The sequence below is a fragment of the Astyanax mexicanus genome, chromosome 6 (assembly GCF_023375975.1).
Source record: "Astyanax mexicanus isolate ESR-SI-001 chromosome 6, AstMex3_surface, whole genome shotgun sequence".
NCBI lineage: Eukaryota > Metazoa > Chordata > Actinopteri > Characiformes > Acestrorhamphidae > Astyanax > Astyanax mexicanus.
Genome location: NC_064413.1, coordinates 25,544,657 through 25,566,761, shown reverse-complemented (window position 1 = coordinate 25,566,761; position 22,105 = coordinate 25,544,657). Strand labels below are relative to the sequence as shown.

The window sequence follows — 22,105 nt, the reverse complement described above, 5'->3', positions numbered from 1 at the left end:
TTCGTCTCATCCTACTATTGTTCCAAGTATTTAAAAACACCACTCTGATTTCAGTGCAGCCTTACAATTGGATATGCATGACTATTAAAAAAATGACACATTTTATAAAATGAGAAATATCTTTAATGAGGTTTAGGAAAACAATATTTGCATTTATGTATCAAAATGTAAACACCAACACCTTATTAAATGACAGAACAGAGTCCCATGGAACTTTAAATGAACTAAAAACAAACATGTCCTCCTCCTCCCTTCCTCCCAGGTGCATGTTTAAGATGGTCTGCTGCATGATGCTTTATTGCAGCCTCTGTAGCTTCTTTATCCCACTTCATGACTGCCGCTGCAAGAGTTTTTAAAACAAAATTAAAAGATAACCAGAGTGGTCACATCATAGAATTCATGTTCATTTCTGTATGTGAAAACATCCAGATTTGCCCTGTCAAATATCAAGTGCTAATACTGCAAAGACCCATGTTGATTAATGGGGTGCACAGCAGCATACATGTGACTAAGTTAGATGGAGTTAACTTAAATCAATAAAGTGCATTCTGGAAAGGGACAAGACTGCAAAAAATGGTGACTTTCAATTAAGAGATACAGTCACAAATTGAAAGAACCCGCATAGATACATCTGCCACTACAAAATAAAACAACTCAGACACAAAAATCTTTAAGATGTTTGAATAATAAGGTATTTCTTCCAAATATCTAATTATCCTATGGATTTAAATGAAAGTAATATATACCCTGCTTCAGTCTATATTATCATAATATCAAGTAGTCAAGGCTGATGTACATTTGTATAATATAGTTTGTCGCTTAATATTCTCATTCAACAAAACATTAACTTTCATTAATAAAATTCCATCAATTGAGCATTCAATCAGTTGAGATTTTTGCTAAACCACTGACTTTACATTTAGAAAATGTTCATAATGAAAAAAAAGTTGAGGTACTAAATATGAATAGAAAAAGATGCTATTAAATATTAAAAAAAAACATCAGGAAAATGCTGAATACCTCTTATTGCTTCATATATGTTTGTTGTCTCCAGAGGCAGTTTATGCTTCTTCCCTTTCCCCTTCATATTGAACTTTGCCATCAACTGGTTGGTGAAGAGCCTGAAAAAAAAAACAGGTATTGCACCATTTAGATACTCCATGTGGGTATGTAACCTACAGCAACTGTAGCACTGGTGAGTATATTTGTTCTAGCACCCTATATTTTCGCAACCCTGCCACCTAGCGAAGTGGTCGTGGACCCGATGGATTACAGTCGGAATGTGAGTTCGGAAAGTAAATCAAGTTTTATAGCGGTGATATTTGGGTGAGATAAACCTTTATATCTGTAAGTAGTTAGCTGAATTGGTAATATTTGGGTGAAATAAACCTTTAAATCTGTAAGTAGTTAAAGTGGTGATATTTGGGTGAAATAAGCCTTTAAAACTGTACGTATTTAGTTAAAGTGGTGATATTTGGGTGAAATAAAGCTTTAAATCTGTAAGTAGTTAGCTAAAGTGGTGATATTTGGGTGAAATAAAGAGTATTCCGTGACAGAGATTGAGGACAGCTATATAGAAAATATAGCATGCAGTAAGTTAACAGGTGAGATGGACTTGAATGAGATGGAGTGAATTTTGTGCCAAAAGTTTTACGCAAAAAAATATAATCCACAATCAGAATTTTAAGAATCAAAAGGAAAAAGTATATGTTGCAAATTCAAAAGAGAAAATATAGCAAAAATATATTTTTAAATATATTTGGTTATTTTATTATTTTTTGCAGTTATTACAAAATTATTTCAGTTTGAATTTTGCCAGTTTTTGCTTTCATTTTTGTGTTTTTGTGGATTTTGCCGCTAAAGACTTTTGCTTCTGTAATCTCTCTTGCTTCTGCTTCAGGCTTTTGCTTCTGGATTTTTGACACACTGGTGTGGGTGTGGCTTAGAAGGAGGTGCTCCTCTTGAATCTCCATTGGTCAGCTTGAAGGCTCTGCCTGAACCCTCCATCTGACACTGACCACACCCACCTCGCCTGCAGCTTCCAGCGCTCTCCCAAACGCTATTAGCTATTTACTTATTCAATGAGCTAGTCAGTTAGCTATTTACCTATTCAGTGTGTTTGTGAGTTAGCTATTTACCTAGTCAGTGAGTTAGCTATTTACCTAGTCAGTGAGTTAGCCAACGCTAGTTACCTATTCAGTAAGTTAGTGAGTTAGCTATTTACCTAGTCAGTGAGTTAGCTATTTACCTAGTCAGTATTATTTTATTAGTAGTATTGCTGTTTTGTTTTAGGTTTTGTTTGTTAATTTATTCCTAATTATTATTTATTTCTTTATTTAATAATTTCTTTTTTTATTGTTTGTATTATTTTATTTAATTATTGCTTCTTTAACAAAAGTTTTCTGCATTCCCTATTTGTTTTTTTTTTGTTGCTACAGATATACCATAGATTAAATTGCTTGTACAACGTGGTTAAAATAAGGGAACAGTGGTAGAAGACACGTGGATATGGCATGGACGATAATGCGCTTAATATTGTCACTAGCTTAAATTATCGCGATTCGATAATATCGTTTATCGGCCCAAGGCTACTATTGGCGAACTGTCACAAGAATTGTAACAATGTCTGACTCGCTGTATGTGTATATTGTATGTGTTTCATACTGTGGAAAATACCTGTCAAGAATTTTGTGGACACAGTCTCTTACATTTTTCCCACCAATTCTTGCAAGTTGTAACACCTTGAAATGAAAGGGTGAAATTACTGTCAATGTTGAAAGAACAGTAGCTATAACATTTTTACTGACATATACCCAAATAATACTGATAAATGACACACAACATATATCACTTGCAAATCATACCAGGGATTCAAAGGTTGGCTTGTCCTTGAGGCATTCCTCCTCCCTCTCAAACTCCTCCATTGTCTCCAGCTGCTTTATATTGGCAGATGAAAGAGTAGGCTCACTTCTTCCCACCCTTCTGACCTCTAAGTGGATATCCACCAATTTGGCCAAGACTTTTTTCTGAAACTCTGAAAACAAAGAGACACGTTTGTGCTTGCATTCATGTTTTCGTCCCTCCACCTCTAAGCCTTCACCCCAATCCACTATCCCTCCTCCATTTCCATCCAGAAAGTCAATAGTGAGGCTCATTCACTATGGCGTTAACATCAGGTGCGTTTTGCCTGTGGCTGGGTTAAACAAAGGTAGAATTTGGGCACAAATATGAGGTAAAAAAATAACGGATCATCTCACATGACAGAACAGCACATAGCAATCCTTTCCATAACATTTAATTGAAGAGTAAGAGCAACCTTCATTAATATACAAGTCTACCTAGTCAGCTAAGACAATGATAAGCAACTACACACATGATCCTTTTATTGCCCTAAAACTTTTTTAATTAATAACAAATTAATTAAACTGGGCTCTTTAGTAAGCACTTATTGAGCTCAGTGACCCAAAATAGCATATGTATATAATTTTAATTAACTTATAGCTCTTTACCTTTCTACTGGTTGTTTACTGAGTCGGAGTGACTAGTATGGCTCTCTAACACGCGAAATGGCGGCGAACGAGCACATGGCGACCGAAAGTGGGTAGCTAATGCTAGCGGAGGCTAGCTCGAGTGTCATGGTACTAGTGCCAGCCAGGCACTGAGCGCAGCTTTCATACGCGCGCAAAATGGCGGCGAACGAGCACATGGTGACCGAAAGTGGGTAGCTAATGCTAGCGGATATTAGTAAATGCGAGCTAATGCTAAGCGGAGGCTAGTAAATGCGAGCTAATGCTAGCGGGACCCCCGTAGAGAGTAGCGCTGACCACGCGCGCGGTTAGCAGGCCACAGTAGTTAAGGCTAACAGAGACTGGGTATTCATCACACACGAGGCCATAGCGGCTTATTTTCTCCACTTTAAATCCGTCTAAAATACACACATATACACAATCAGTCATCAGCACGTACAGTTTAATATATTATCCCACCTGAACACAGGATAGAAAGAGACTCGGAGAGACGGTGAGCTCCGGTTGAGTTCTCAGATTAAACTGAGAACTGCATCCCGTTGTCTGCCTAAGCCACGCTCTAAGTCCCGCCCCTTTGATCCTGCTCCCTCTACTTACTGCAGCGCCCTCTAGCGGGCCCGCCGGCGGGCCCGTACTGACTATGTAAATTAGAATGCTTAATATTGTCAAAAGTTCTAAACACACCGACCAACTAACGACTCATATTCATTAGTACTACTTTAATTACCTGCATGCAAATTTACAGCCATCTACATGAAACCAGTCGCCAGAAATCTCCAACTGAATACAGCCTGTTTTTTCACAGTGTTTACATGATACGCCTCCCCGACAAAATAGACTTATAAAATATTATTAGTGTATAAAATAACATCAGATTATATTATAGAAAATTCACTTACTATCACAGCATCCACAATACAGCACTGAACCGCAGAAAAAAATATCCATAAAGTCCTTTATTCGCCTGCTCACTCCTCCTCACAAACACGCGTTTAGTTGTCCTCTTCTAGATTCTGTGGTTTTTATTGGTCCACAAACCACTATTTTTCTTGAGTGATCGTCTTTTGAACCAATAGCGTGAGCGCTGAGTCACGCTGGTGTTCAGGGCTGTCCAATCAAATCAGGTCATAGCCTTTCTCCAGCGTCACAAAAGTGATTGACACCTATTTCAACCAATAGTCCACCCTCAGACGAAAACACTGATACGTAATTTGCCCTGATTGGTCTCCTAATGGCTGGGGGAGGGGCATGCCAGTCCGTCAGGATGTGTTGCGCTGTCACCAAAATAAAAGCTCCAAACTCCATAGCGCACACAGCGCGCAAACATGATTTTATGTGTCATTTCATCAAAAAAAAAAAAAAAATTACTCTGAGATGGACTTAAATTAATTTATTTTAACACAAACAAACCAAAAAATATAAAACTGTTGTTTAGAGAGACAGATTTATCTCTGTTTTAGATCAGACCCTGAACCACCACACGTTCAAGATCAGTTCATCACAGTTTTCTTCACAGTTTCATGTTTTATTATTGTTACAATAAACGTTTTTGCATCATCACATTTTGTGTTTAATTTTTAAGCTACAATAATAGCATAGGACCACGAAATAACATCCGGACTCTGAGGAGACGTATATAGGACCTCCAGATAACATCCAGGACGTTTGTAGGACCTCCAGATAACATCCAGTGGACTTGATTAGTTGATTTTAATCAAATATTCCAGCAGTCAGATAGTGGACCCATCCTGCACGTCTTCTGACGTCCAACAGCTGTCCTACTCAGACGTTCAGATAGTGCACGCGTCTTGCACGTCCAATGACGTCCAGTTGAGGTCCTACTCAGACGTTCAGATAGTGCACGCGTCTTGCACGTCCAATGACGTCCAGTTGAGGTCCTACTCAGACGTTCAGATAGTGCACGCGTCTTGCACGTCCAATGACGTCCAGTTGAGGTCCTACTTAGACGTTCAGATAGTGCACGCGTCTTGCACGTCCAATGACGTCCAGTTGAGGTCCTACTTAGACGTTCAGATAGTGCACGCGTCTTGCACGTCCAATGACGTCCAGTTGAGGTCCTACTTAGACGTTCAGATAGTGCACGCGTCTTGCACGTCCAATGACGTCCAGTTGAGGTCCTAGTCAGACGTGCAGATATTGAACCTATTTTGTACGTCCACCAGACGTGCAAAAGTGGGTCTGGACTGACCGACGTGATACAGACATAATTTGAACGTCTCTCTGACGTCGCATGTTTGCTGGGAAGTAAGTAGTAAAACCACTCAAGTACAGCATTTTAAAGGAGTTTCAGTTTAGTTTCTACAAAACCGGGCTAGAGTAGCATTAGCATTAGCCGCTAACCTCTACTTTCCCATTCAGAGGTGAGTATTATTGGCCTGTAGCCTGCTGCTAACCCCGGCTAGCTCTAAAACAAGCTAATAAAGTGTTAAAACAAGCTACCAGGGATGAACTGTTAGCTAATATCGCCCTGGCTTACTGAAACTGGCTAGTGGTTAGCCGCTAATGCTAATACTTCAGCCTTAGTGCTGCAGAAATTCTGGAATCTAAGCTTCCTGTAAATACACGGAAGTGCTTTACTCACCCAAATAAACAGTTTTCACGACAGAAATCTATGTAGATCAACATCCAGCCCTTGTCTTTTTTTTTATTGCAGTTTTGTTTACTTAGCTTAGCTTTACTTAACTTAGTTAGCTAACCCCCACTTCTACCCAGCACCAAAAATGTGCCTTATAATCCAATGCACCTTATGTATGAAAATAGACCAGAAAATAGACTTTTATTGAGACGTTTATTTTATAGTGTGCCTTATAACCCAGTGTGCCTTATAGCGTAAAAATTACAGTATGTTTCTGAAACTGTAATCTGATCTTTATTTTCCAGTATTTTACTTTCGCCCCATTTAAACACACAGGAGGCTTGAAAGACTGAATATAGCTGTATGGCTGCGTAGTAAAGACGGCTGCAGAGTGAATGCAGAGACTTTCCTATAAGGACTTTGCTTTAAATCATAACAGACGTTTTTTGTGCACAGATTTTAGACACTCAACATGTTTGTTTGTGTGACTGGTGCTGACACATGTTGATGAAAGCATCCAAATTCACTTGGTTTCACATGTTTCTACCGCTAATTAGTAAACTAAATAGTCTTCCCATATATTGCGCAACACTAATGAGGATGTAAAGATCCATTTCAGCCACAGTCTCACTCTCGGTCTCTGAGCGGTGTGGATGTAAGAGCAGCAGCAGGGAAGGCCCTGCACGGCTCTGTAGTGAATGTCATTGGTCAGGCATGGTACTCGAGTGTAGGTCGCAGCACACAGTCTTAATGTGCTGCCCACGGGAGGCTCTCTGCAGCCAGCCAGAGACTTGGCTCGAGTAAACAGCACCTTCTGCAGGAGCTGGCATCGATTCCAGAGTGTTAGGGAAATGAAGGGTTGTCTGAAGGTCAGCAAACATATGTGTGTAAGTGCATGTACAATGTATTTATATATATGAACACAAGTATTGGGAAACCTTCTCATTCATTTTTTCTTCAGAAATCAAGAGTATTAATTTTGAATTTACCATGCTTTTGTTGGAACAACTGTCTCTACTGTCCAATTAACCCTTGTGTGGTGTTCGGGTCTGAGGGACCCATTTTCATTTTTCATCAAATGATACAAAAAAAAAAAATTCTAACTCATACTCATTGGCATTGGCTCATTTTTTGTGAAAAACATATATCAACACACCCCCCCCACACACACACACATTTATATTACATACAGTATGTTTGGTCAAGGGCTATTAAACATTTCTTCATTTGTAAATTTGAAACTAAACAAATTTTCTACTCATATCTTAAGTTTAATTCATTTTCTTTGACATTTTATTAAAAAACTAATAAAAAAAAGAGTAGCACTTTGTGAAAGAAATGTAACATAAGAAAGGTAAAGGGCAAATATTAACCATGTAAGCTGTTTATATTGCTTGCAATTTAGGGGAAGCAAGCATGTGTAAAGCATTTTAATGTAAAATTGCTTAATTTAGCTGAATTAAACACAAGTAACAAAGTAAATGAGTAACAGAAATATGAACACCACACAAGGGTTAAGACTTTATTAGATTCTGGGGCATTGCTGTGTAGATTTATTGATTTTATTGGTGTTCAATTTTCAAACACTGGGCACAGGACACTAAACCTACAAACAAACAAGCAAACAAGTGAACAAATTAATTAAAAAATAAAAAACATATTTTAAAAAGCCAATAAAGGAGTTATTCATGATCTGTTATGCCACTGTCACAATTTCACTGGTTCAAGTTTGTATGAACTAAATGGAACTTTTTGAGACATCGCTTAAGGGCCAGTGAAATAAGATAATGTAACAATTAATTAATTCCAGAAGAAAGCAATAGTGCTGAACAATATGACCAAAATTTATATAAAAGTTTATTTTTAATTACGATCAATATCTATATGAACAGTATAAAAGCCATCACCTGTAGTGTATTTAATCACACACTGACATACCTGGACAAAATGGTAAAAAAAATATATATAAAAAAATGTCTTTTTAAAAAGACATTTTGACCATACAAATCACAATATTTTGACGTGCGGACAAAATACATTTGCCGTGGCCTGTTCTTAAAAACTGTTATTCAAATACTCTTTAATTTATAGTACAGTGATTTTTTTTTACAACACACAAAAAATGCATACAATAAAATATCAATATGTTGCCCAGCTCTAGTACACAAGTGCACAAATATATAAATAAATATAAAAAAATAAAACAAAAATGGAATAAGATTAAATCAAATAGAGTGAAGTAAAGAATATATGTACAAGTATAGTATATCAAATCCAGCAATATAGTACAGTTATATACAAGATAAACAGAGAAACTATGAAGTGGTTAACTAACAGCTAAGGTGTTAGATATATGTATACAGATGTAATGATGAACCTTACAATATAATGTTATTTTGTCACTTTTTCTAATATAAAAAAATCACAGCTCTGTTGGCCCGTATAATCAGTTTCCAAATATTACACCAAAAGCCAATTTAACTTTTAGCCTGATGTGTCAGATATTCCATCAACAAGAAGTCAAATGTAATCTTGTGCTAGTCTGTCAAGCTTGGGGTTTATCAAAAAACACTTCAACAGTATAGCTTTACAAGCAGCATATGTCAAAAAAACAATATTGTAAGACATTGGGTCCCAATCTGACATACTGTATGTATTACATACATGATTATACCCTGTACTGTGCAAATATATATTTTATATTATTAGAACAGATATGAACAAGCATTGACAAAGTAGTAGTTAGAATGTTTTGATATATGTTTTTAATATATTAGTATCCAGGTTTACTTCAAAAACATAAATTGTATACATTTGTAAACAAAACCAATATTGCAGTATCCACATTTAAAACATTTTTGCAGCAATTTCTCAAATGAAATATATTTGTCTAATTCTTAACATCTAACCAGGGACAAATGTAAAATATAATTGTACTCTGGCTCATTAACAATTATGTTAATATTATTTAGTAATGGGCAATGTCTCTGACAATTTAATTAAATTAAATAATATATAATGTATATTGGTTAGTGCTTTTGAAGAAATATGGAAATGTGAACATTTCCAGCAGTAATTGCTAATTAATGTCCGCCTACTGTTGAATGACCCATAATCAGTGCCAAATGAATGTCTCTGTTTTTCTCTCTCTCTCTCTCTTCTCGCTTTCCCTCTTTGATTCAGGTCGAAAGTTCATCATAGCCAATGCGCGGGTGGAGAACTGTGCTATTATCTTCTGTAACGATGGCTTCTGTCACATGTGTGGCTACACACGGGCTGAGATCATGCAGAAACCGTGCACCTGCAACTTCCTGTACGGGCCGCACACCAAGCGCCTGGCTATCGCACAGATGGCTCAGGCCCTGCTGGGCTCGGAGGAGAGGAAAGTGGAGATCATGCTCTACAGGAAGGACGGTAGGAACAGCCTTTACTTTCTTCATGACCGGAAGTGACTCATGATGCTTTGGATGCTGAGTTCTCGCGCTCTGTGCGTGACGTGCCTCGTGGCTGCAGTTCAGCGTCTGATATGAGAGCTTTTTGGAACGGACTGCGTGCGCTCTGCCTGTGTCCACAGGAGTCTTGTAGGCATTATAGGATTAGACAGTGCTCGCTGGCAAGCTGTCTCTGTCTGCTATACAGGGGAGCAGAGGGAAGAGATGGTAGCTTAGCTTTTGAGTGTTTGGGTGTTGTGTGTCGCCCCAGGGCTGGACCCAGGTCAGCTTTTGTTGTCCCATCCAGGTACTTAGAAATGAATAGTGCATACGTAATCACATTCCTGAGCTACAGACGGAGCTGGAAGAAGACTGAATATTAGTCAGTAGGGAAAGGAAAAAGAGAAAGTTTAAAAAATTGTTAAAAAAAATCTATGCTAATCATGTTCATAGGCCTGTCACGATAAGACAGTATATTGTTCCAGAAGTAAATACAATAACTTATATTATTATCATTTTAATGGAAGTAAAATAATGGCAATATAATAGCATCATTTTTTTAGATATTTTTTTTATTATTTTTTTATCCCATTTCCCCCCGCAATTTCCCATTACCCAATCCACTCATTAGGACTCCCCCTAAACCAGGAAGGTGAAGACTAGCACATTTCTCCTCCGATACATGTAAAGCCACCCACCACCTCTTTTCAAGCTGCTGCTGATGCAGCATTGCCGAGTAGCATCACAGCGCTCTTGGAGGAAAGTGCAGCAACTCGGTTCTGATACATCAGCTCACAGATGCCTTGTGCTGATCGACATCACCTTTTGGAGTGATGTGGGGAGAAAGCACCATCTACCCACCCAGAGAGAGTGAGGCCAATCGTGCTCGCTCAGGGCTCCGGCAGCTGATGGCAAGCTACATAAACAGGATTTGAACCAGCGATTTCCTAATCACAGTGGCAGCACTTTAGCCCGCTGGACCACTTGAAGTCCCTAAGAGCAATGAACTTTTACATTTTTTTTAAATATCCAGATACTGATTTGGAAAATGTAAAAAAGTTAAATATCCAACATAAATGAAACATAAATAAACTAATAACACTGTTTTAAGCAAAGAGGTCATAGCAGCTCGTTCACATTGTTGAGCTTTCCTTGCTGAGAAAAAACATAATTGTCAGCATGAAAGTCAGCTATTTTTCTTAAGGTCATGTCCATATATTGTATAATAAATTAATAATGTAATTATCGTGACAGGCCTACATGTTGATATGGATATTTTGTAGCATATCTACTGCATATTAGTCCTATGATCTCAGGTTGTTTATTGCTACAGTGGACTACAGTGGTTGTAACACAACACTTTTCGTGGAACTTTACTTTATGCAGAAGTAATCGCCATTTTTAAAAACACTGTTTGGGCTTTATTATTTTTTCATTAACTTCATTACATAGCTTTTTATATGAAGTAATATACTAAAGTCACTGCAGTCCCTCTTGTGTTCTACAGCTTAATCGAAATGCCAAGAAAGCTGATCCGGCAATTTGTCAGGGCGAGACCTGGTAAATTTCCTGGCAGTGCTCTGGGTGAGCAAAAGCCGGAACACTGCTGGATACGAGGACCGTGTTTTGATGATGTGGTTCTCCTGAAACTTATACTTACATGCCATATGTCATGGGACAGTGTATGAAACTAGTGCCATGTCCAATAACTTTTGCAAAGTCCAATGGAAGCTGCTATATGTGGAGTGGAGAGTAAACAGCTGGTCTGAAGTACATGCTTAGGTTGAGGAGGTGAAAAAAGTCCAGGCGGTTTGCTTTTGCTGTTTTTACAGCTATAGCTGCGCATCTGCACCAAGAGATGTGTGAGTACGAGAGAGAAGCAAGGAGCGAATGTGTAAAAGCAAAAAGACATGAGTCTGAAAAAAAGCATGAATTCTGATTACATTCTATCCAATGACTTTTGGCATCTCAATATATTTCAAGTTTGGGGTCATATATAAACATTCATTGACTTGTAATGTAAGGACATTATTAAAAGTGTGCAGAATGATACTTTTGTGAAATATTGTGATTCAGATACTTTTTCCTGTGATTTTCCTGATATATATGAACACATTGTACTCTGGAATGTAGTGCTGTGCAATATGACAATAAATATCATGGGGACTATAGAAAAGTGTCTATCATGCTACTTACCTTCTATCGTCCCTATCGTTTCTACAGTAATTTCATCAATTATTCATGCAGATATATAAAATAGGCTACGATGAAATGTATTGACGTGGTCACTTTGCATAAACTCGGTTTATATAAGTGATAAAAAAAAGTAATCTTCACAAAAAAGCTTCATATTGTGGTTTTGCGACATAGCGCTTTTTTTCGTTATTTGACGTTATTTCACTTGAAAATAAAGTTGGAAAAAAGTAAGCAATTATATTATTTTGTTGTATTTTTCGAAGAATAACTGAAAACATACTTAAACATGGTATATCATGATATATATCGTTATCGTGATATAAAAAATTCTATATCGTGATATATGATTTTTCCCATATCGCCCAGCACTACTGGAATGTATTGGCTTCAGATATAAAAGCTGGAATTTGAAAGAATAACCAGAAAGTTCAGTCAGTGTTCTTGGTTTTATGTCCTACAGGGATAGAGAAAGTGAAAGAGACAGAGATTCACAAAATATCTAATGGAGAGAGAGAATGAGACAGCGATAAAGAGTAAGAGAGACAGAGAGAGACCTGTGGATTCTTATTAGCCGTGGAAAATGTCACCAATCCTGAAACCGCACGGCGAACAGACAGCAATCCGTCAGATTTAGAGCAACATGTTCACATTTTCTCCTTATCTGAGAGGGGTTCCTCGCAGTGCAGGCACTGGTTTGATAGGGCAGCGGCAGATGTTTGTCGTCACCCGATGGATCACGTTCTCTGTCTCCTTTACGACTCAAGCGGACTCACGTCCACACCACCAATCATAGTTTCCACTGTTTACTCTGAGAGCTATCTGTTTCATGTATATGCAGCAGCAGCCTTTCTGGCCAAGCTAAAGACCTCTGCAAGTAATACGACACTAATGGCACATGTCGGATCTTTGGCTTCAAGGTGCATATTTTACATTCTGCTTCCCTAATTGATGCATCCTATTTTAATGAGTTTTAACACACATTTCTTGAGATTATATTAGAATAAATACAGCAGCGTGGAAATCGTTTAAATTGACAAATATCATAATTTGAATTCACTACTGTTTGTTTCAAAGCAACTGTGACTGAGGACTAGTACGTAGTGATGGGCTGATCCACTTTTTTCAATTCCGATTAGGGCTGCAACTAATGATTATTTTGGTAATTGACTAATCTGTTGATTATTTTTTCAATTAGTTGATTAGTTAATGGATATTTCTAAGATGTTCTCCATCTCTAAAAATCTTAAAAGGCATTTAAATGTCTAGATATTGTTTAAACAGGAAAGGTCCTGATATTTAGTGATTAAATATGTCATCTCTTGTGTTTTGGACACTTTTGGAGACACAGACTAAGTTGAGTTTAAACTGTGTGAGTGAGCCTTTTACCCCTCTCCCCCTGCACTTCTGTCCCCAGCACTTTGTGTAATGCGCTACTGTTACAAATTAACGATTATCCAACAATAAAATATGTAGTCGACAACTTTAAATAAACAACATTATCGATTAGATCGACTATTTGATGATACCGATACAAATACCCATACAAGGGCTCTTTTAATTTATCCTTTTTGGTAATATATTTAAGGTTACATAATGAGGCTGAAATAGACTACACAGAGTATACACCAGTGCACTTAATGTAAATGTGTTTCAAAGTCATTTATTTGTCACACTGTATATACAAACACAATATTTTTATTTCAAATTGAATATTTAATTTAATTATTATTGTATCAGATCTGTCCCATCTCTACTATTTACAATGTATTTGCACTTACAGTGTTTTTTTATATACATTTGAAATAGTCAAATCAATACAATACCAAAGTTTTATTTATTGCAGGCATAGATGTACATATTTAGTGACACACTAATATCTGACTACATGGAGTACCACAGAAACCACTTGCTGGACCAACTACCTAACAAATAATAACACCACCTTATCAACCACCTGAATAACCACACAACATGGATGTTCACTTGTGGTCCAGGAGGGTAGGATTCCTGCATACTTTTTTAAATGTTCCTTTTCAATTACCCATGGTTTAACTTACCTGCTATAGCAACTGGTTACAAAAAAAACTGTAGAAAAAAAAAAACTAGCAAGGACATTGCCTAGCAACCACCTTAGCAACCACCTGAATACCTCAACACACTAGTACCCATCTAGCGACCACCTAGCAAAACTTCAGCAACCACTTGGAATACCGCAGCAACCTGTTAACCAGAGCAACAACATGAAAACCACATTGAAGACCATAACAACCACATAGCAACTGCCTGGAGCTGGGAAACACTGTAGCTGTGCAAGTATTCTTTATTCGCATCTCTCTCTATTTTATTTTATTTTTTTTAAGAAAGTTTGGATAGTATAGTTCACTATGATATCCCCAGTTAGTGTTTGAACAGGTCATTTTAAGGCTTCAAGAGGTTCTGCTGTGTAATATTGGCTCAAATTGCTTATCCCTTCTCTCTCTCTCTCTCTCTCTCTCTCTCTCTCTCTCTCTCTCTCTTTCATATTCTCTCTCTTTCCCTTTCTTTTATATATTTTAATCACAGTAAACAGAGTTTCTTTGGCACTGACTGGCATTTTTTCTCTGCCAGTCTAACATACAGTACTCCCCCCCCCTCTCTTTCTCTCTCTCTCTCTCTCTCTCTCTCTCTCTCTCTCACACACACACACACACACATTACTGTGCAGACTTAAGTGATGGAATACGCTCTGTTTCTTCATGTATAATGCAAGGTGGGGAACACAGCACATGCTGGTTTGAAGCTCAGTAAGAAGGGATTCCGAATGCTTCTCGATTAAACCTGGGGAACGAATGAAAGAAAGAATGAAAGAATATACTCTGTGTGTGTGTGGTTAGGGTGGTGATGGGGTGTTGAGAGAAGAGGAGGTAAAAACCAGTGGCTTTTTTCTAAACCTCTCTTTCTCTCTACTTCGTGCCAGTGCATTCATTCATCTGGTGAGCAGCGCTCTGGCATCAGCCTTCACCATGATGGATGACCAGCTCTCATGCTCAGTTGTCCTGTCGCTGATCTGACCGGCACTTAATCAGTCACTCTGAAGTGGAGGCCCTGCTCCACTGTAGATGCTCTACCTGTATAAGAGAGAGATGGAGAGAGCATGAGAGAGTGGGAGAGAGTGGGTGAGTGTGTCCCTAAGGTGGAGATTGACCTTAAATCAGTCCATAATTGCTACTGGGTCAAGAAGGACACAGTGTTGGTCATTTGAACCTAATGTAAGTGTTTGCTGTAATCCAGTATAAAGCGAAGAGCAAATCCTTTACATCCAGTTACCATCGACTTTAGCAGATTTTTGCTTTCTCTGCCCTGAGGTGACGTCAGTGTCCTTTAGTGGTCTCCTGGAAACATAAAAGCTGAATGACTGCAGAAATCCCTCTTGGGGGTTTACAGTGATTCAGATTCACTGGATAAATGGGTTGAATTTACATTATGGGGAATCCTGCATATGTAAAAAAAAAACAAATTTGTGGATCTAGTATTTCCATTAGTATTGGCACAGATTATTAGAAGTAAATACAAAAAAACTGATCCTACATCAGCAGTTTACTATTTATTTAAAGACTGGCTCTTTTCAATCTGGAATATATATATATATATATATATATATATATATATATATATATATAGAGAGAGAGAGAGAGGGAGAGAGAGAGAGAGAGCCATACAGGGCTAGGATAGATAACCTCACACTCTTGATGGGAAGATGGTAATATATCAGAAAATATATGGTTACCTTTATTTTTGTTATTTTTATTGTTAAATCTTCTTAAATTCCTTATCAGGACAAAACGCCTCCCAGGAGAGCTAAAACACATTACAACAATTTACATATGTTTATGACACATTAACAAACTGGTTGTTTTTATAGTGAAAGTAATGATCTGTACAGGGCTAGGATAGTAATGTTAGCTGAGGCAACTTAGCCTTAGCATTCATTTGTTTATCTTTTCATATATATTATTAAATAAACATTCAAAGACAGCCATTTCAGATGAAAGCCTTCATATAATGCTAGGTGTTCCCCTAAGCCTGTCACAATAATAAAATTACGATAGTACAAAATATATAACCATGAAGTCAATCATTTTTGCTGACCTCAATATGGGCCATTGTTTTCTTGTAAAGAAGAGCCCATTAACATGAAATTAATTAACTAATTAATGAAATGCGCCAGTATGTCGACTTGTTGTGTATTAATTTATTTATATGATATTTCAGTAAAAATATTCATAATAATGATTATGCTGTTATATTATGCTTGCTATAGCATGATTTATCGCAATTTAAATTATTTTTAGGAGGATACATCATTCAAACACAAATAATAATTGTGACAGGCCACATTTTAACTATTGTCTTTTTCCATTTAATATTTATTCATATTTTCATATTACTTTTCCAATGCACTGTTCCTAAGCCTGTATCCATGCTTGATGTACTAATAAGATGGTATTAGTTCTACATGAGCAGGTGGCACAGTTCTACCACAGGATGTCTGTATTGTTTATGTCTGTTTTGTTTAGGATAAGAACTCTCTCTATAAATAACCCAGAAGATAAGAGTGGCTAATCAGTTTTTTTCTGAATTTGTGCACACCAAAATATATATTTAGTTAAATTATAATCTTTACTAACACTGCAAAACAATTCTCATCCAAACAGGAATCTTAAAGGTATTTCACCCTATAAGCGATCAAACCCTTGTGACCCCAAGCCCAGAGAAGGCTTCAGCTTCCCGCATAGAATCTGCTCATTAATTGGTTAAGAGGGGAAACCAGTTGCTTAGAAGTAGTGTTTTTCATTTCCTTAAGTACTGGGGTGAAGATTACCTTCTGCAGCCAGGCTATTGTAGCTCACTAGGACACCTGCATCTAGAATTCCACAAAGGAGAGCACAAGCAACCCCGTCGCCACTCTTAACTGGCTGTTGAGCTGCTTCATTCAAACTTTTTTCTGAGCCATTATGAGGAAAGATGTCCTAATTGATAGGCCAGCTTTGTCGATAGACACTGAATGTTTCTGCCTGCCACAGTGAAATGAGTTGGTTTGTCTAATTCATAGTTATTGATTCTGTCTGATTATTAGAGGGCTGCAGTCGAGCACAGGAGAGCTGGCAGCTGGCCGAAGCTGAATGGACTCATTCAGGGCAGAGTTCTGTGGGAGAGGAGCTATTGTGAGTTTGAAATGGCTTACAATAGCACAGTCCCACTCCTCAGCGAGTGTGTGTCATGCCACAGCAGCCCAAGCCAAAGAAGAACGCTAACATCAGCTCCTGACAAAGTGCTCTGAAACCCCATAATGCATCATGCCAGCTTCATAAACCCAAACCTCTGGAAACACAATAGAAAAGCCCAGAATATTACAGAGAGCTTGTGGCATTAAAATACACCTTTCCCTACCTTTTACATTGCTCCGGTGGAAGGGACTCCTTGGGTCTACTGCTGTTTTGAGTAGATTACGCACCTTTCTAAACACTGTTTCAAGTCAAAGGCCTGCAAAAAGCACATAGTGATGCTTGTTGCTATCTTACACCCTGTCAGCAGTCTATTTTCATGCTTTGCACCCACACCGTTAAATTATTGTCAGGGTTTAGCAATATATTTATATATTAATATACTAATGGGTGTGGTGTTCTGGAAGTGAGGAGTGTTCAGGTAAATATTTGGCATGTTTCTATTTTGGCTATTTTTCCATTGACTGATTTAAACCCGGACAACAGTCAACAGTCAGCCACCCAATCCTTTCTGCCTTTAGCTTGCTCCTCTGGTTGAGGAGTTTGGTTGATTGCCTGGTGGACGAAGCTGTTGCAGAGTCTCGTAATGGAGGCTCAGATGCTCTGGTATCATGAGTTCTTCTTTAGTTTCTGATCTTTCCATGCATACAGCAAAAGTATTTAGAATTCACTTATACAGGTGCAATAAAGAAACAAGCAATTATCCTGAGAGAGAAATAGCTTGTTGATGACAAAGGTGAAGAGAAAATGACCAGATTGGTTTGAGATGACAGAAAAGCAAATGTGACTCAGCTAAACAATCAATTATGATCAATTATGGTCAGTATGCAAAACAGGATGGGCTACAACAGAAGAAATACCTCACAATGGACATACATTTTTCAGGTAAAAACAGAAAGCTGAGACAGCAGTTAATTCTATGCAGTTCTATGCAGTTTTTTGGCTCACCAAAACTAGATGGTTCAAGATGGAATGGAATGGAGCCTGGTCTGATGAATTTAGATTTCTAATAACGAAAAACCAGACGGTAGGGTTAGAATTGGGCACAAACAGCATGAATCCATGGCCTTGACTTCCCTTGTGGGAGTGCATGGCCATCTCAAGCTGCTTACCCAGTTTTGCTCTTGCTTACAAGTCTAGGATATGGTTTTTAAAGAGTTTAAAGTTTGATAGTTTGGTCTACAATAATCAGCCTAGTCTAGCCTAACAAGCTAGGAAGCTAGTATGGCCTAGTTGTATCAGACTGATCAACTGCAGCAAATACTACGGCAAATAAAAGCTTGACTTTTCAGCAGGAATAACTATCAGTAGAGGAGACCGGGTATGGTTGTAACATGGGGACAGTTGTAGCACCACCAGTTCCACCAAACAGGGATGAGATAGGAGTCAAACGATCATGGTGGTTGTCAAAGCTGGAAAGTGGCACATGTAGATTATATAAAGAAAACAATGATTTTGAGGTAAGAAAGTACATTTTTGAACCAAGACTACATTTTCTTTAGTATGTATACTATTGCAGACACAACCATGTGAATTATATTACATTAAATTATAGTTTTTCAGTCAAAATGTGATGCATTTTTCCCCTGCTAATTTCAAACCATTGTGCTAATATAGCTAGCTAAACAATGGCTGACAGGGTGGGGTGAGGTTTTCTATTCCTCTTATTTTGGGGCAGAAAGTTTGCATATCAACTGGCAGTAGTATATATCAATAAACACACACAAACATGGGATGAGAAGCAGATGGCAGGGCCTGACTGGTTCACATTCTTTATGAAGCGGCATCCCAGCCACGTTTCATGAGTTGGCCTCTGGTTTTGTTTCTTTTGTCTAATTGTTACAACTTACCCCAGCATGTGTTACAACCTACCCCGGTAGTGGGGTAGGTTGTAACAAAGGCACACCCTGTATTTGACATCAACTCACCAGGTCTATGCTAATCACAGAGAGATTTGACATGTGTGTCAAGTTTATATAAAAGTTTGAGAGCTCTAGCTCAAAAATTCTGCGAGTTACCGATGCTAAAGCAAAAAGTGTTACAACCATACCCGGTCTCCCCTAGCTATTTTTCTTCAGTCTTTGATCTGATCTGTTTTAGATTGCTGAGAAGGTAGCACTTGTCAAGAAGTGTGACACATGTCTGATATACAATATTTACTGAATCTAATCAATGCTCTTTTGTCAGATTAAAACAGTTGCTATAACAAAATCTTTAGAAATGATTTGTCTGAACCGAGTGATGAGACACTGAGATGCTGTGCTTGGGCTTTTGGGCTGTTGGGTAAGACATGTCCCATAGAGATATATGTGATCCTTCATGCAAGGCTTTGTGACAGGCTGGTGCTGGTGATGCATATTTTTTTTTGTGCTGTGCTGTGCAACATGGCTTCTGCTGCATGAATTCCTACACTGTTATTTCTGTAAGGAGTAGCAGTTGGCTGTCAGGAACACTTCTGCTGCTGACTATGTGTGCAACCAGTTGATCTGGCGGATCACGTTTTACGTGTCAACTCCTTAATTAGAAAGCTTGTTATAAAGTTATTAATAGAGATGGCACTCTTTTTCATTCCACCTTAAATGGTAGAGCACTTACATTATATTATAGTACATTATAGCTTATTTTAGGTGCCAGAACTGTATGTGATTTAAGGTGGAATGGAAAGTTAAGAATGGAATAAGAAGTAAACAAAATACTTCCTTTGAAAAAGGTATTAGCTATGAACTTCAGTTAAACAATTATCTGAAGTTTCTTTGACAGTAGCTCAGGCTAACTGTATGCTAAGCTAATGATAAAAGAAGCCTAGCTTTAATGAGTTAAGCAGTGTGTTCATGGGGAGCAGTGTGTTTTTCTTCTGGTAGCAGATAATGAATGTTGACTGCTTTGCTGGCTGATGTGGCTGCCGGCTGACTGCCTCATTACTCGCGCAATGATGCCGTGCTTGCTCACTAAACACGAGGGAGGGGAGAGAACACTCTCTCTCTCTCTCTCTCTCTCTCACACACACACACACACTCACACACATTGCAACTTCACTACTCTTCCTCACACTGTCTTGTCCTAGCTGTGTAATGAGAAGGAGCTCTGAGCTTGTTAGCTGTAATAGAGCACAGAGAGTAGAGGGGCGTATAGTCTAAGCCATGCTTTGCATTAAACAGGGTGGTCTCTTTAGGCCTGCTGGCTGGTGGTCTGCAGTGAGCTTCAGTGCAGTGCATTTGTTTATCATTTCATATCTATTCTGAACACTCCTCCTTCCCCTGTGTGAGTGTGAGTGTGTGTATATAAGAGTGAGAGAGAAAGTTTGTGTGCACATATCAGGATTGCTTGAGCCAATAATGGGTGTGAATGAGCTCTTCCCTACTGACTGTGTGATGAGTATGAGGAGTGTGATACTGTGTATGAAATCCTCTCTATATATCTATCTGTATATCTGTGTGTCTGTCTGTCTGTCTGTCTGTCTGTCTGACTGTCTACCCTCAAAAATAGTTGCACACAGAAGGAATGAACTATTAGGAATAGTTCAGCCACCCCCACATTGCAGAGTAGCATCACAGAGTGCTCAGAGGAAAGCGCAGCGACTAAGTTCCGATACCTCAGCTCACAGATGGCTTATGCCATGTGCTGTGCCATTAACCTAGGAGTGATTAGGGGAAAGAGTGCCATCTACCTACCCAGAGAGAGCAAGACCAGTTTTGCTCTCTCGGGACTCCGGCAGCTGATGGCAAGCTGCAAGACCGGGATTCGAACCAGTGATCTCCCGATCATAGTGGTAGCACTAAGCCCTTTGGACCACTTGGCGCCTCTTTGAGACCCACTTTTATTTTGTTAGACATGACCAGAGAATCAATCTATCTATCTATCTATCTATCTATCTATCTATCTATCTATCTATCTATCTATCTATCTATCTATCTATCTATCTATCTATCTATCTATCTATCTATCTAGACAATATTCCTCCTCCACCCTCTGTCTCCCCAAGTATCATTTATATTTCTCTTTCTGTTACTCATTTTCCTCATGCTCATACTCTCTCTACCCTCTCTCTCTCTTTACCTCTCTCTTTCTCTTTCTATGAAAAGAGGGAATCTGCCTATCTCTCAGATTCTAATCTCCCAGAACCCATCTCTCCCTCTCTCCATGTAAATATCTCCTTTTCTTCCTCTCTCTCTCTTTCTTTGCTGTCTCTCTCTCTCTCCGTCTTTTCTCTATTCTCTGAATAATACTCAGGCGTTTGTCACGGTGTGAAAGTTCCTGTGGCTCCTCTCCTCATTTGAATAAGGAAATATGCAGAGAGAGTGAGAGTGTGTGTGTGTGTGTGTAGTAGAGAGAGTGTGTGTTGGGTGGAGGAGTGTGACCTAGGCTGCAGACCTCACTTGAGCTTCAGTTGATTCTCTCTAACAGCAGCTCTGTGCTGCTCTGCTTGCAGCACATCAGCTGCTGTCTATAAAACACACACTCTGCTCGCAGAACTCGCTCCCCACCGTAATCCCAGCCTGCTTCACTCTCTGCTGCTCCTCGCATGCAAATCACACGCAAAACTCTCAAATGCCCTTTCCTGCCCGCAACTTAAGCACATCAAAGCGATGGGGGGAGTCAGTGAACGAGTGCGTACAGAACGGACAGGCTGTACTCTTCAAAAAGAAGTAGCAAACCAGTGCAATAAGCTAATGAATCTCAGGCCGCTTTAGCTGATTATTGTTTACACAAAACATTTGTTAACACTGCTCAGAGGACACTATGCATTAACACAATAAATCACAATTCTTAGATCTCAGATCCAACCACAATGTCACTATCATAATACCAAGTATGCTAATAAAAATGAGTCAGACTTTTTTAGGAGTGGTGAAATGCTTCTATCTGAAATAGTTTTATTTTAATAAGTTTGTTTGGTACTAACTTAACAGGCATCTCTGTTCTACCATAAATTAGTCTTATTTGGGCAAGTGAATTACTGTGTTATATGTCATATGCTAATGACTTAGTGACCGTATTTGTTACATCTTTTACGTCTTTACGCCTTACGTTTTTTAGTGTAAGGTAAAACCAACATGCTTTTGTGTGGCTTACATGGGTAGTATATGGGGT

General features: G+C 38.5%; 2 protein-coding genes across 3 annotated transcripts in view; one reads left to right on the top strand and one right to left on the bottom strand.

Moving 5' to 3' along the window:
• The window catches only part of kcnh2b (potassium voltage-gated channel, subfamily H (eag-related), member 2b), a 368,308-nt gene that overhangs the window by 30,789 nt on the left and 315,414 nt on the right, over positions 1–22,105 (top strand). The window contains exon 2 of the mRNA XM_007256921.4: positions 9,307–9,537. Coding sequence (XP_007256983.3) covers positions 9,307–9,537 — 231 coding nt within the window. The remainder of the gene's footprint in view (positions 1–9,306; positions 9,538–22,105) is intronic.
• LOC103026496 (uncharacterized) lies at positions 101–4,542 on the bottom strand. Of its 2 annotated transcripts, none has more exons than XM_049480033.1 (5): positions 4,427–4,542; positions 2,865–3,034; positions 2,677–2,741; positions 1,021–1,121; positions 101–340 (listed from the first exon to the last, which is right to left on the bottom strand). In XM_049480033.1, exons 1-5 carry the CDS (start codon positions 4,473–4,475, stop codon positions 225–227), a joined length of 501 nt encoding a protein of 166 aa, XP_049335990.1. In that variant the 5' UTR covers positions 4,476–4,542; the 3' UTR covers positions 101–224. The 2 variants fall into 2 exon arrangements, with proteins under 2 accessions (XP_049335990.1, XP_049335991.1); XM_049480034.1 differs by lacking the exon at positions 4,427–4,542 and adding an exon at positions 3,987–4,093.

What these genes read in the sequence shown, in the direction of transcription:
- LOC103026496 (XM_049480033.1), bottom strand. Translation starts at nt 4,475, where the DNA reads ATGGATATTTTTTTCTGCGGTTCAGTGCTGTATTGTGGATGCTGTGAT. An exon ending in GTATTGTGGATGCTGTGATA is followed by an intron (nt 3,035 to 4,426) that starts GTAAGTGAATTT and finishes CTTTGTTTTCAG; the next exon opens with AGTTTCAGAAAAAAGTCTTG. An exon ending in GTCCACAAAATTCTTGACAG is followed by an intron (nt 1,122 to 2,676) that starts GTATTTTCCACA and finishes TTTTTTTTTCAG; the next exon opens with GCTCTTCACCAACCAGTTGA.